The following is a 15,201-nucleotide window of genomic DNA, read 5'->3' as shown; positions in this document are numbered from 1 at the left end:
TTTTCCCCCCTAAAGAATTAACCGTTCCCCAGTCTGACGATAGTGTTTTATGCATATCTCCGTTAGAGCCCTTAGTGGGCTCTCTAATGTTTCTATTCTGAGAATATAAGGTTTTGTAAGCAGGTTCTTGTACTAATAGCAAGTGCCCAATAAAGGTTAATTGAATCAAATGGATTGGGAAGGCAGAATTTAAACTCCTAACGTAATTGGGGAACAAGTAATAAAAGACAAAATACAACACAATATCTAATTAAGATATCTTAAATTAGTGGCTTGTAATATAATTGCTCCCACAATCAAGAGAAGGGAGAAAGCTAGGAGGAGTGGGATGGTAAGGGGAGACTTGATGAATCACAAGGTCTTAAGTTTGGAAGAGCTCTCAGAAATCATGTATTCATTCATTCAACAGATATTTATTGAGCACCTACTATATGCCAGACATATGCTAGACAATGGGGATCACAGTGAATCCTCTACTTTAGATGTGCATCCTTCCTCTGATAAACTGTATTTAGTAAATTGTTATCCAGCTTCTGTTTTAAAGTGGACTCCCTCTCTCACTTCGCAGGTCATTCCATTTTTGGATATTTGTTCCTCAGTTAATATCCAACAAATATTCTAGACAAATATATAGCTCAATGTAATGCATTCCTCACTTTCATTGTAAGAGAGAGGGACCTGTCCTGATTAAGAACATGGATTTGAATTCCAGTAGTATTCTTAAAAATAAAGAAAACCATCCCTTATGGTTTTTGATTAAAGAAGTAATATACATTTATTCTAGAAAATTTGGGAATACATTAGGGTGTAAATCAAAATGCCTATTATTCTAGAAAACTTGGAAACACATAAAGGTATAAGTCAAAATGCTTATTATTTAATGACCATGATCTAGTGATAACCATTATTATTACTTTAATATTTATCCTTTTTTCTTTTCTGCATACATATATATGTATATACGTGTGTGTGTATGTTACATAAAACAGGCTATACAACAAATACAATTTTATATCATGTTTCCCTCCATTTTATACTGTGAACATTTTTTTCCTTTTTTTTTAAAAAAAGATTTTATTTTTATTTATTTGAAACAGAGAGAGAGAGATCACAAGTATGCAGAGAGGCAGGCATAGAGAAAGAGAGGAGAAAGCAGGCTCCCCGCTGAGCAGAAAGCCCGATGCAGGCCTCTATCCCAGGACCCTGAGATCATGACCTGAGCGGAAGGCTGAGGCTTAACCCACTGAGCCACCCAGGCACCCATTTTTTTTTTCCTTTTAAATATTACTTGAAGTCATTTTTCTTTCTATATAACAGTCTAAAATGGATATTTGATTTTTTTTTACCATTCATTGTTCATTGGACCATTTAGGTTATTTCAGAAGTTTTGCTCCCATAGATAGCTCTATAATGACCATCCTTGTATTTACAAATCTGATTATATATATGATGATTTCTTTGGGACAGATTTTTTTAAGTAGGGTTATTGGATTAAGGATATGAACATTTAAGAGGCTGTCAATTCAAATGACCAAATTGCTCCCCTGACAGACTGTGTATAAACACAATCCTTCCAATCAGGTGTAAGAAGGTCCATGTCAAAAAAACTGGCAGCCTGATTATTTATTAAGTCTTTGTCAATTTGATAGGTGAAGAGTCATTTTATTAATCATTCTTCTGTCAATTACCTATTCATGTCCTTTGCACATTTATTCTATTGGTATGATTTTTTTTTCATTTGGATTCCATGAGTTCATATAGTTCATATAGAACTATAGTTCATATAGTACTCATTTCCATGAGTTCATATACATATATATATATAGGGTTAACTCCTTGTCATATTAATGATAAATATAGCAAATCCTAAATATTAGAGTGCTCTAGGCCTCAGTCTCTGGATCTCTTCTTTTCTCTGTTCACATCTACCCCATTCGGCATTCTACCCAGTCTCGTCGCTTGAAATATTTGTTATTGGTAACTCTATGAGAATGTAAGCTCCATTTCAAGTCCACGGGCACAGCAGTTTTTGTTTGTTTTGCTCACTGCTATATCCCTAGCACTTGGAATAGTGCCTGACATATAGCAAGCACTTAGTGAATATTTGTTGACTGAACTAAGATGGTATTATTATTATTATTATTCCCATTTGTAGTTGAGGAAACAGGTTTAGAGATATTAAATTAATTGCTGGAGGTTGTGTAGCTGGAAATGACAGAACTGGAATTCAAATCCCTGTTCTTAACCACTACATGTACTGCCTTTCTGGAATTTGATGTAGTGGGTTTTCTGTATGTTTTGTTGAAACCTTCTTAATAATTTCCACCAGAATACAGTTACTACAGTGAGTATCATGTATATGAGATGTTGTTTGGGAGAAGGAGAGTACAAGGATGACCTCTAGGGAGGGTTGACTATAAGGAAAAGCAGCTTGGGTCCAGATTATAGAAGAACCTAAATATCCCCAAGAAGTTAGACTCAATCACAATCTTAAATAGAAGAGACACACCATAGCTTCCTGACCTGAGTTTGGTAGAGATGGGCAGTTTATAGTTTTCCAATCACAAGTATATTGCCTCAGTTAAGTAAAAATATTGTCTTCCTTTTACCCCATATCCTTGGGGGTCACTTGGTTAGTGTCTAGAAATGGAGTTCGATTTGTCTAACCTCAAAGCTCACAGACTTTTCTTGACTCCTTACTGCTTTGCAGTCAAACCAGCTCCCATCCCCACTGCTAGAACTGTGTATGTCAGGTGGAAAGACACTTAAACCATTGGTTAGAGTGTCCTTCCCTTGAAAGGACCTGAAGACATGCTCACAAATTCATTCTCCTTCTCTAGTGTTTATGAGACATCCTTTCTCCCCTAATATGCTCTCTCTCTTTTTTTTTAAAGATTTTATGTATTTATTTGACATAGAGAGAGAGAGAGAGTGAGAGAGAGAGAGAGAGCACAAGCAGGGGGAGTGGCAGGCAGCCAGGCAGAGGGAGAGGGAGAAGTAGGCTTCCCGATGAGCAAGAAGCACCATGTGGGGCTTGATCCTGAAGGCAGCCACTTAACTGACTGAGCCACCCAGGTGCCCCTTAATATGCTCTTTCAATCAAATCACAGTTTAATCTATTAACTGACAGCCATTTTTCCTCACATTTTTTGCTGAGCCTAAAACTTTCCAAATTCCTCAGACACACATTTTCCACCCTCTCCTTCCTGCTACATATTATTAATCTCATCTACTATTCTGTTGCTATATTTCTAAATTATTTCTCTTATTAAAAAAGCAATATTCAGGGGCGCCTGGGTGGCTCAGTGGGTTAAGCCTCTGCCATCGGCTCGGGTCATGATCTCAGGGTCCTGGAATGGAGCCCCGTATCCCTCTCTCTGCTTAGCAGGGAGCCTGCTTCCCCCCCCCTCTCTGCTTGCCTCTCTGCCTACTTGTGATCTCTGTCAAATAAATAAATAAAATCTTTAAAAAAAATAAAATAAAATAAAAAATTAAAAAACAATATTCAGTATAGAAAACAAACTTTAAAATATACATAACCCCCCCCCAAAAAGCCCCACAAATCCCATCACCTCAGATTAGCCAGTATTAATTTTCGGTGTGTATCCTTCAAGAACAACTTTTTTTTTCATCATAAATGTATATGTATATATAAAAAATGTATATGTGTGTGTTTGACAAAATAGATAACCTTATACATATTTCTAAATCTTTTTTTCACCAACTAGGGCATTTTGTTGAGCCGTATATTTCTTGTTTAGAGTATTTGTTGGATATTAATTGAAGAACAAATACCCCAAAATAGAATAACTTGTGAAGTGAGATAAGCAATCCTCTTACTAAAGATGGGTAAATAGAAACTATATAACAATTTACTTAAAAAAAAGCAATTTACTAAATATGGTCTATCAGAGGAAGTCTACATGTCTAGAGTAGAGGATTCACTCTGATCCCCGTTGTCTAGCACTGTGTCTGGCATATAGTAAATGCTCAGTAATTATTTGTTGAATAAATCAATACATGATTTCTGGGAGCTCTTCCAAATTTGAGACCTTGTGATTCATTAAGCCTCATTTCACCATCCCATTCTTCCTAGATTTCTCCCTTCTCCCATCTTATTAAGGGTATATACCCTTACTAGCAACATAATTTAATATTGTTGATGTTGACCTTGGTCACCAGACTGAAGTAGTGTTTGTCCACGTTCTCCACTATAGAGTTACTCTCCCCTTTCCTAAGCTGAATTAGACAAAATTCCCTATATATAGTCTACACTTAGGGAGTGGAAAGTTGTACTCCCCTCTTCAGGGTAGAGTCTATATAATTTATTCAGAATTCTATGTGAGAAGTTTGTCTTTTCTCCCCCATGTATTAACTTACTTAGTCATTTATTTATATCAGTGTAGACTCATGGATATTTGTTTTATACTTCGGGGTTATAAGCTAATACTACTTTATTTTATTGCTCAAATTCTTCTAGCTTTGGCCATTGGGAGCTCTTTTGGTTGACTCTTAGGCCCTTTTGAAATAGCCCCACCAATGTATGTATGTGTGTTATTGTTTTGAGTACTTCTTTTCTTTCTGGCACTAGAAGATGCTCCCGGCTCCCCTTATATATTTTCTGCCCCAGCCCTAGAATCAGCCATTTTTCTAAAAAGATGTTCCTTTTGCTGGAAAACGGTATTGGAAACCAAGATCTGGGTGCTAGGTGTGCTCTTTGTCACTGGAATATCATTTCTTGCAAGTTTCATTTTCATTTGGTAACTTTACCTTCTAACCTATCTGCCTCTGACTGGCCCCTCAAAATCGATAACAAGAAGCAGAGTTCAGTAGCCAAGAGTCTAATCACTTACCCCCTTTTTAATTTTTACTTGAGAAAGAGAGAGAGAGAGTAAGGGGGGGTGCAGAGGGAGAGAGGGAATCCAAACAGACTCCCCACTGAGCAAGGAGCCAATGCAGGGCTCCATCTCATGACCCTGAGATCATGACCGTGAGTTCATGACCTGAGCTGAAATCTAGTCGGACGCTTAACCTACTGAGTCATCAGGTACCCCCACTTTCCCATTTGTTCTACAGTTACACTATATTGCAATTATCTATCCTGTGGGACCATGTCTCATCCATGTCTGTACTTCCGAAAATATCCTGCCTGGTACAGTGCAGCCTACCCCATCAAAATATGTTGAATTACACTGGCTATTTGGGTCCTAAGGAGAAAAGATTGAGTGTCTTGTACCTCTCTGGCTTCCCATGATTCTACTATACTTTTCATTTTGTTTTTGTCTTTATCAGGTTTTTCTCACTGGATCACTGAATACCCAGGCCCCCTCCACCATGGCCAGTCGGGGTGGGGGCCGGGGTCGTGGCCGGGGCCAGCTGACCTTCAACATGGAGGCTGTGGGCATTGGGAAGGGGGATGCTCTGCCCCCACCCACCCTGCAGCCTTCTCCACTTTTCCCTGTGAGTATCTTCTCCCCTTGTGTGCCCCTGGCTGACTGTATATGAGCCTGGATTCCTCATGGGCCAGCATAAAACTCAGCTTGCCCCTTCCTGTCTCTATGCTTTCAACTCACATGGGATGTTTTCCAGGCAAAGTAGTTTCTTACACCCCCAGCTCCCCAGCTTTCAAAATGCTGTGTTGTTCCCCCGATTTTTCTCTGGATTTCTGGTCAGTGGGAACATTGGATTGAATTGAGAGGAGAGACCGTTCTAAGTTTGTACTCTAGTGTTTGTTTTGTTTTTTCCCTGAACTGACCACTGCCCCTGCTTCCTTAGCCCTTGGAGTTCCGCCCAGTGCCTCTGCCCGCAGGAGAGGAAGGGGAGTATGTCCTGGCACTGAAGCAGGAGCTACGAGGGGCCATGAGGCAGCTCCCCTACTTCATCCGGCCAGCTGTCCCCAAGAGAGGTCAGTTGGAATGCTAGCATCATGTTCTGAATGCCTTTCATGAGTAGTGCCCTGTACACAGCACCACTGGGGGGCCAGAGAGGCCAGAAGAGCCACAGGAAGCTGACTGTTTAGCTAGGGAGATCATAACAATTACCCCTGTATTTGAAATTTTTCCATGGTTTGTTCTGAGTCTCACGACAGTCTCACGACAGTAGGAGATTAAGCATCACGGTGCTCATTTCATAGGTATAAAGGGAATATATCAACATGGTGGACAGGTTGGATATTACAGGCATCAAACAATCAGAAAGGAGGCTGATGCTGGGTGTGTGAGAAGCCCTCCTAAGGTTAACAGGATTCTAAAGAGGTCAGGGAGACCAGGAGGGACCAGAGAAGGGGAGTCACTTGGGAGGCTTGGGATAGTGGATATTTACCAGCTGGTGTGGAAGTGCAGTGTTTGAGGGTACTGATAAACAGTGCTTTCCAGCGAAAGCCTTAGAAGCTGAAGCTCAGAGGGATGAAAGACTTGCCTGGTAGCCCCCCCCCCCCATTAACTTCACAAAGAGTCCAGAGAAGACTGAAACCCTGATCTCTTGCTCTTTAGTATCCCTTCCTTTCCATACCTCTCAACATGGCTGTGCCTTTGGGTTAAGGGAGATGATATTATAATTTGGGGTGACCAAGGGACAAGGTAGAAGAATGTTGAAGGTCCTCATGGAAGCTGACCCCCTGGGTTCTGGGTTTGGGGTGAAGGAACAGACAATGCCTGAGTATCGAGTGGGCTGGGCCCTCAGGAACAACCCTGTTCTAGGGCTCTGAAAGGATAAAACTTTGACCCTTGGCCTCTGACCCCTCAGATGTGGAGCGTTACTCAGATAAATACCAGATGTCTGGGCCGATTGACAATGCCATCGACTGGAACCCTGGTAGGTGGTGGGCCCTTTCATTTACTGCCCTTTTTTAAATCCTCAAAATGCCACAAGCCACCAACCTGTCCACCTTTCTCAGCCCACCCCCCACTCTATTCAGTATTTACAAACTGGAGCCCAAGATGTGTTCCAAAACACTCTCTGACTCTACATGGAAACCTGTTAAATAGCCCCGCTTTCTGGAGGTTTCCAAGACACAGTTTTGTTCTAAGTAACTATGACCCAACTAACCCCTTCCTTCCTCACCATTATTCTGTCTCTTACCTCTCCTTTTAAAACCAGTTATTCATAGGAGACCCCAGGCAGGGTCTTATTGACGTTTACATTCCCACTCTTCCCAGATTGGCGACGTTTACCCAGGGAGCTAAAGATCCGAGTGCGGAAGCTACAAAAGGAACGTGAGTGTATCTGGGAAAAGGAGGCAGAAGAGAAATTTCCTTCACCAGCTGGAGGGCCCCCGAGGCAGTTGGTGGTCTTGCCTGCCCTCCCAGTTCCAACCCACTCCACCCACTATTGTAGCTGGATGCCATGGTGGCCACATGAGGGCAGCAGAGTGACATCATCTCTGGGAGAGGGTGGGGTAGAAAGCTAATAAGGAAGTTTGCTCTCTGATGGTTCACCTTTTGATTCCTTGACCAGGGACCACCATCCTAATCCCCAAGAGACCCCCTAAGAACACAGAAGATAAGGAAGAAACAATACAGAAACTAGAGGTAAGGGGGAAATGTGCATAGAGACCACTTGGACATTGGACTCATTGCCTGTCCTTTGGCCTCTGTGTGCTTCTCTCTTTCCCTTCTCTGAGCTGAGTCTGAGTTTCTCCTTCTGCTCATCTCCACATAAGACCCTGGAGAAAAAGGAGGAAGAAGTGACTTCAGAGGAAGATGAGGAGAAAGAAGAAGAAGAAGAGAAGGAAGAGGAAGAAGAAGAGGAGTATGATGAAGAAGAACATGAAGAGGTGAAGGGGCTCTCCTTCCACCCTCAGTCCCCGTGTCTTCCTCATCAGCTGTGGGGGTCTCGACTCCATCCACCAGCGATGTTCTCTCTAGAGGGTTGGAGAGCCAAAGGAGATGTGCCCCAGAGGATTGTGCCCTCCACTTCATGTGTCCCTAGGGTCTTCTCAAGAGCAAACTGCAGCCAGAAGGGACTTCCCAGGCCCGGGATGGTTTCGTGGGGAGGGGAGTGGAGGGGCCTGACACACCGGGAGGAAGGAAAAGGCCGAAAGCAAGCCTGACTTAGATTTCTATTTGTTCTGTTTCAGGAAACTGATTACATCATGTCATATTTTGACAATGGAGAGGACTTTGGGGGTGACAGTGATGACAATATGGATGAGGCTATATACTGAAAAAGGACCCTGAACAGCACCCTGGGCCTTTGGATCTTTTTTTGATTTAAGATACAGAGAGTAACTGTCCCTATTATTTGGTTTTGTGGACAGGCAGATCATTTGCTGAGAGCCCAGATGAACTGTTTGGCCTTGGGGATAGGAATGGACAATGCTGACAGCTAGCTCTCTTTTGTACCCTTCCCCTCCTGCCTTCCGTGTATCAACTCTGATAGCTTGGGCAAAGGGCAAAGGACCAATGGCTTAATTGTATGAAAGAAAGAAAGGAGGGTCAAAGAAACACTGGTGTCGCTGGAGCCGAGACAGCTGAACGTATGTCCCCACCCACTTTCTTATAGTGAAAGATAATTGGGGATGTGTGCAATTAGGAGGAATAAGACCAGCTTTATATTTTTAAATAAAATGTTTTCATCCGTCTCTCTGTTCAGGGTGAGGCCTGGTGGGAGAGGCCTGGAGGAAAGAAGGGAGTGCCTAGCTGGGCCATTCTTTCCTTAAGCATCAGAGTCCACCGTGACACAATGGGGGTCACAGCCTTCCTGTCCTTTACCCCTCACCTCCCACTCCATTGGTGGGACACATACTCCCAATCTAGCCCTGCCAGGGAACAGTCAGGAACTCATCGACAGTTAGGAACTCATCGAGGAGGCTGCTCAGAGAGAGTAGTAGAGAACAGCCCATTCCCTGAAGCTGGCATCTGAGCCTCTCGTCCTTGGGCAATGGGACGCCTGGGGATTGTCTCTTTTCACATGTGTTCACAGGGACATGGGCCCTCTCTTTCCCACACTTGACCTCGATCTTAGCCTTGTTTACAAGGAAAGATTGCAGCTATTTTTGCGAGAGAGAGTCAAGAAAGCCAGGTACAGGGAGGGAGTGGGGAGGAGGTGCTGATTCTTCATCATCGCACACCCTCTTCCAGGCCCCTGGGGGCCCCACATTGAAAGCTAGGTCTGTGCAAAGGGAACCCCCATTCTCCACTTCCGGAAGCTGTTTTGTGGCTGAGTTGCAGTTTCTCTTTTGATTCTTTCTTTGTGGAATTTAGTTAGCCTTTCTTACTCCCTTCTTGGAGTAGAGGGCGTGGGCGGTATTGCTTTACAGGAAGTAAAGAGGGTGGGGAGGAGGGGAGTGACTTAGGGACACTCACAGCTCGGAGAGGCTTTCTCGCCCACACAGCTCTCCCTGGGGTGAGGTCACTTCCCTAGGCTCTGATTGGCTTCCGATGAAGCCCTCGATGAGCTGATTGGTTTCAGCCACTTGCCATGCAACGGTCACGGGCGAGCTGCGTGTCCAGAATAGGGACTGAATAAGGAGGCAGGCACAGATAGCTGGCATGCTGTCATAGCGACCCTACTAAACATTTGAAAGTTATAAAGAGGGGACGGAAGAGAACCTTCAAGAAATTCTCCAGCCATCTTCAGGCATAGTGACTGGCAATCTCCTGTTAGGTATTTCTGACCCCGTTGTAAAAAATGAATAGGGGCTGTGACTCCGTTGAGGGAAAGCACCTTGAAATCCTGGTTTGTCTGTGGTAATTGGTATTAAGGTAGAGGCAGCCAAGAGAACAGAGAAAGAAGCAGGAATTGAAAGAGAACATTCCAGAGTTATTAAGCAATTTGTGGTGACTGTTATGTTTCCTTTTCTAGCTCTCCAAGGTGTTAGGTGAGTAGAATGGTGGGGGAGGGGCCGTGGGACCTGTCACTGGGGTTTCCCATGGTCACACTGAAGCCTGTAATTGTGGCTGTGGAGAAATCAGCAAGAAACAAATGTGAAAGACACTGAAACATCTTTTGCCTCCTGTCCCCCTCTCTCACATATACCAGTCCTAATCTGATAAACTTTATCTGTGTCTATGTTGGGGGCATAGCCATCCCCCCAGATCCCACCTAATGCCAGCCTAGGACCTTAAAAGAGTAGGAGCAAAGAAGACTCTGGACAAAAGTGAGTAGAGGAGGACCGGGACACAATCCTCCCCCCACCACTATATATATACATCTTTTCCCATGAAATGGGAGAAAGGAGGGCAAAGGTTAGAGTGATCACTTGGGTTCGGTTGCACTGCCTCAAAAACAAAGCGTCAGAAAGATCAGACCATTCTTGGATTCTTTCCTATCTGGCGTCCTGCCACTCCTGGCAGGTGACCTTGCTGAACAAAGCCAGAGACAGGAGATCTAGCAGCTTCCCCAGATTCCAAAACTGTTCCAGGCAGAGTTAGACTGTTTCCATTGACCTCTCCCCTACTTTCCATAGGTTCCATCAGGCAGGCTGAGGCTGAAGCCTAAGGTCTAGTAACCAGTCACGACTGTTTATTTCTCTGGAGGACCAGCTGAGAAGTTAGAGGTTGAGGATCCGTCTGCAGACATTTAGAGAGGACCCACAATGTGCTTGCTCAGCCCTCTGCTACCTGCCTGCTTATGTTGAACAGATTGCTCCCACACCCATAGCCAGGCCCATGCTGGCCTCAGGCAGGGTGGGTTCTCTGGCAAGAATCCTACCCTTCCCTGCTCTTCTGTTCCATCCTAGTAGCTCCTAGTGCCCTCCCACGTTGGGCAGGAAGCTCTAGAGTGGGGTCTGCAAACTTCACAGGGACTCCAGTGGTTTGAGGGACAGCTGAATGGAAAACCTGGATGCAACATGTTACTTAGAAGATTGGAAACCCAAGAAAATTGGAAGGTCAGCAATCAGGTGGATAGGGTGCCATGGCTTAGTGAGGAAAAAGCAATTATTTCCAATTCATTTTTATTGCTGCGTAAACTTTGAAAGGAAGGAAGGGTGGCCTGTAGGCATGGGCTGGTTAAGAACTAATCCAAAAGGAAAGTCTGCCATCTCCACTGAGCAAAGCACTAGTTATGGTCTGATGTTTATGGAGTTACGGATTATGGAATTTCACCACCCCACAGCCTTGTGCCCTTGGAAAAATCATGACAAGGCTTCAAGCCTCAAATGAAACAGAATTTGGATTAGCGATCCACTAAGAACATTTCAGGCTGATGTTGATCCACCTGCAAGAGTCTAAATGGTTTTGAGAACAAAGGTTAGGACGTGTCCAGCTTTTCCTGAACTCATTCCATCCCCTGGATTTCCCCACCTATTTTCAGCCTGGGCAAGCTAAAGATACCTCAGGCATGCAGCCAGTCCTTTCCAAGAAACAGCCTCAGACCTGGTAGGTAGCAGGAGGATCAGCAATTCTATCAACTATTCAGGGAGATGACAACCCCTGCATCACAGGTCAAGGTCACAATCTGCAGGTCAGGACTCACATCAATCAGTGTGGAGAAATTTCTGACTGAGGAAGGGACTGGTGGGGCAGGGCTTCTTCATCTCCCCAGACATATTACCTCTGGCCAGAGGACAGGGAAGAGATGTGAGCTAGACAAGAATAGCTCAGTTAGCTAACCTGGCCAGACCAGTGGTGACCCCTTCTCCATTGACCTTTCCCCTACTGAGCCTCACTATCTCCTCAAGGTCATTTGGGATCAGAAAGCTGAAAATAAGAAGTTCTAGTATCACCTCAGAAAGGCCTTTGCTTTATCTCCAACAACTTAGTTTGCTGTTTTGCATCCTAAAGGGAAGGGAAGTTCCCCCCGGGGCACCCTAATGGGACACAGTGGGAAGACTGTGATCCAGCCCTAACTGCAAGACCTGAGAGGCTAAGGCCCAAGACTTTTAAGACCTTTTTAGGGTCCAAGGATTCCTCAGACCCAGATCTGACTAACACAGGGAGAGGCTATGTCGCCACGACCTTTGGGTCTGAGACTGTTCCCCATTCTTAAACCCCTCCTCCTCCCTGGATCCTCAGCTGTGAGATGGCTTCCCAAAACTTGGACCCCTGCCTCTCCCTGAATCTTCCCCATCCTGTGATTCCATTTCTCTTGGTACACAGTGGTCAATGGGAAATATCCAATTCCTGTCTTTGACATTCTTTGTTACATTCAGGGCAGAATTGAAAGTACTGGAATAGGAGGGAGATTAGTTATACCTGTCTTTGCCTTACCAAAGAGGGTGGGGGTAATAAACTCACCCAAGTCAGGAACACTGATCTGGGGTATTTCCTATCTTGGGGAAAGAAGAGATGAAATCCCATATGGACAGGGAAAGGAACCCTGGTACTCATCCTCCTGCTCTTGTATGGCGGAAGATGTAGCCATTCTGGAAAGAAGATTCCCTCATATAAGGAGGTCAAGGCAACTCTTTCACTTCATTTTTCTGAGGCAGGGGAAGTAAGAGGAAGTGAAACAAAGATGGGCTTAGTGGGAGAAAGGGCAAATGCTGACCAGCCCTTTTCTCAGCCCTCTGCTTCCTGTCTCCAAGCCTCTCTCCTGGCCCCTAGACAATCTTTCCCGTCTGACCATACTTGGCTGCTCTTAGCCCCTCACCTCTCCCTTACTTGGCCTGGCTCCTGTTTTGAGACTTCCTTTTCACCCTGAGCCACCATTCCAACACCTGTCCAGAGATATCAAGGATGTCTACAAATTTCCCAGGAGCTGGCCTGGGCCAGGTCAGGAGGTATGACTTAGGGCCAGAAAGAGCTTATCACTCACTCATTCTTATTGTCTTTCATATTCTTTTCCTCTTGTTGACACTCTCTCCGTGTCTTTTTTTCCATGTCTCTCTTTGCCTTGTGTCTTTAGCACTGTGGTGCCTAACTTGGGTTATTTATGGGTGATGTAGTGAGGAATATTTGGAGTTGCAGACAGTATATCTTCCAGTGTTTCAATTTAACTTTTAGGATCTGGTGGAGGAAGATAAAATTATTTTTATGCTACACCACACAAATGTACTGTGTGGTATAAATCAAAATTTGCCCTTTTTAAACATAAAATAGGCACTTCAACAGCATTTTTGGCTTCTGACAGGTGACTTTGGAGTGTTCCAGAAGCCCCAAGGGAAAATGGTTCATTCTCCCTAATCTTAGGGGTCCCTCAGAGGAAATATTTGAGAAGCTCTCCTTAGAGGAAACAACTTAAGACAAACCTAAACACCAGACAGGAGTCAGGCAGACATACAGGGGTGAAGCTGGGGAGTGTGATTTAACAAGTAGTGATAGAAGCGAACAAACGAGAGCCTGCCTGGTCCCTTCAGCTCTTGCGGGTGGACACCATGAAGGAATGTGGGCTGCTTGTTACCAAATATAATTGCTTTTTTTTTTTTTTTTCAGATTTTTTTTATTTATTTATTTGACAGAGATCACAAGCAGGCAGAGAGGCAGGCAGAGAGAGAGAGAGGGAAGCAGGCTCCCTGCTGAGCAGAGAGCCTGATGCGGGGCTTGATCCCAGGACCCTGGGATCATGACCTGAGCCGAAGGCAGAGGCTTTAACCCACTAAGCCACCCAGGCGCCCCAAAATATAATTGCTTTTTAAGAGGAGCCAGAACAGTAGCTTTTGGTGAAATCTGATTTTTTAATCTTTACCACCCATTCAAATTTTTAGGAAGAAATTGTACTGGTTTCTAAACATCTGCAAGCTCATTGTACCAGTGGCCCCCTGGTTTGTAGGCCCTGATCTCAACTAATATTTCCTCAACTTTCCAAAGCTGTATGAGACTCATCTGAGCTTTCAAGATCTCAAACTCTATTCCCAAAAGTTGAGGGCAGTGAGGTGCGTGAGGTTGCAAGTAAATTTGGAGCTCTCCTACAGGATAGCTTGAAGAGCTAGGACTGAAGAGAAGCCTCTGGGTACCACTGACGGGCTTCTTTCTCCAAGAAAAGCAAAGCAGGCTTTGGCCACAATCCTACCACCCTTTCCTTGACCTACAGAGATACGGAGCTAAAAACATCTTGGGGACTTGAACAGAAAGCAAGCTCTCCTTAGAGTGGGAAGGTAAGACAGGCATGAAAAACTAGAAATGGAGTGAAATGGGAGAACAGGAGACAAAAGCAGGATTCACTGTGAATCTGGGTAGATGAAGGAGGAAGTCAGAATTTAGATATGTGAAGTGGAGAAGGAGGGTCTTTAGCCACAGAACCGTATAAGGGAAACATAATTCTCATGCCCCTGACCTACACGTCCCCTCCCAAAAACTGAAATCCTTCCTCTCTCCATCTGTCCAGAAAGTTAAAAATATCGAAGCTGGGCACCCAGCCCTGCCAGGACATTTCCAAGAACCCGTTTACCGACCCCCTGATTGACTTAGAGAGCTAATTAGCAGCTCCATCACACCAAAAAAGAATGAGAATGGACCTTGCTTGACATCCTAGGACTCAAGGCACATGAGAGCCACAATCCAGGACCCATGCTCTTTCTGCCTCCTCCTCCTCCCATCACTCCCATTGCTTGGAGATGACCAACCAACTGGGAGTCAGAAAAATCCCAGCCTTCAGAGCCGGTTCATTCTTTTCTCCTTACGGAACAAAGGGCCCAGGAAAGAATACAGCAGGGTCAAGCCAAGGGAAAGTTCAAGACAGGACAGAAATAGACGCAATAGGCTAAACTGGGCCTCAACAGAGGGCTCACCTCCACTGGGTTTGTGCCACTCAGTGTAGACCACCTCAGGAAAAAAACTCGATTACATTCAAATCAGGAGTCTGAGAGTTCTTCATCGTGTCACATTGTTTGCCCAGGACTCTCTGTTCCCCAGTTTATGACTTTAAATGGTGGGAAGCTTTCTCCTGAAGTTGTCTACTGAAAAGTTAAGAAAGCTCAATTAATTTCCAGAAAGTGATAGTGTTAATCCAGAAGGCTGTGAGGCTCTCTGGAATTATGAGAGAGAAAACTCTAGGACTTCCTGAGCTATACCGTGCAATGCTGGCAGTGTTCAGAGGGCCTATCCTGGTCCGAAGATGGGAGTTCCAACCTCTCCCCTACCATGATTAACTCCAGGCTGAGTCTGCGGCCATACATAGACCTCTTCTCAGACTGTTTTGTTCCCTTAACACAGGAAGGGAATCAAGAGGAGCGAAGAGAGAATGGCCTTACTTCTGCTAGGTCACAAAGGAGGGACCATTTTGGAGACATGCCTGGAACTGAACTAATCAGGGTGGTGAAGGATATGCCTCCTCTTTATTTTAGATAACAAGCGCTTGTTTGCCATTGTTCTAACACTT

General features: G+C 44.5%; 1 protein-coding gene across 1 annotated transcript in view; it reads left to right on the top strand.

Annotated features, from left to right (window-relative positions):
• LOC111162054 (RNA polymerase III subunit G like) overlaps window positions 1-8,573 on the top strand; it is a 10,207-nt gene extending 1,634 nt beyond the window's left edge. The window contains exons 3-9 of the mRNA XM_022526242.1: window positions 5,293-5,460; window positions 5,776-5,905; window positions 6,745-6,813; window positions 7,158-7,214; window positions 7,456-7,529; window positions 7,661-7,774; window positions 8,078-8,573. Coding sequence (XP_022381950.1) covers window positions 5,335-5,460; window positions 5,776-5,905; window positions 6,745-6,813; window positions 7,158-7,214; window positions 7,456-7,529; window positions 7,661-7,774; window positions 8,078-8,164 — 657 coding nt within the window. The 5' untranslated portion in view covers window positions 5,293-5,334 and the 3' untranslated portion in view covers window positions 8,165-8,573. The remainder of the gene's footprint in view (window positions 1-5,292; window positions 5,461-5,775; window positions 5,906-6,744; window positions 6,814-7,157; window positions 7,215-7,455; window positions 7,530-7,660; window positions 7,775-8,077) is intronic.
• The last annotated feature ends 6,628 nt before the right edge of the window (window positions 8,574-15,201 follow it).

The sequence above is a fragment of the Enhydra lutris genome, unplaced genomic scaffold (assembly GCF_002288905.1).
Source record: "Enhydra lutris kenyoni isolate GAN:26980312 unplaced genomic scaffold, ASM228890v2 scaffoldscaffold88, whole genome shotgun sequence".
NCBI lineage: Eukaryota > Metazoa > Chordata > Mammalia > Carnivora > Mustelidae > Enhydra > Enhydra lutris.
Note: the sequence above shows the minus strand (reverse complement) of the source record. Positions and strands in the feature narration are given on the sequence as shown.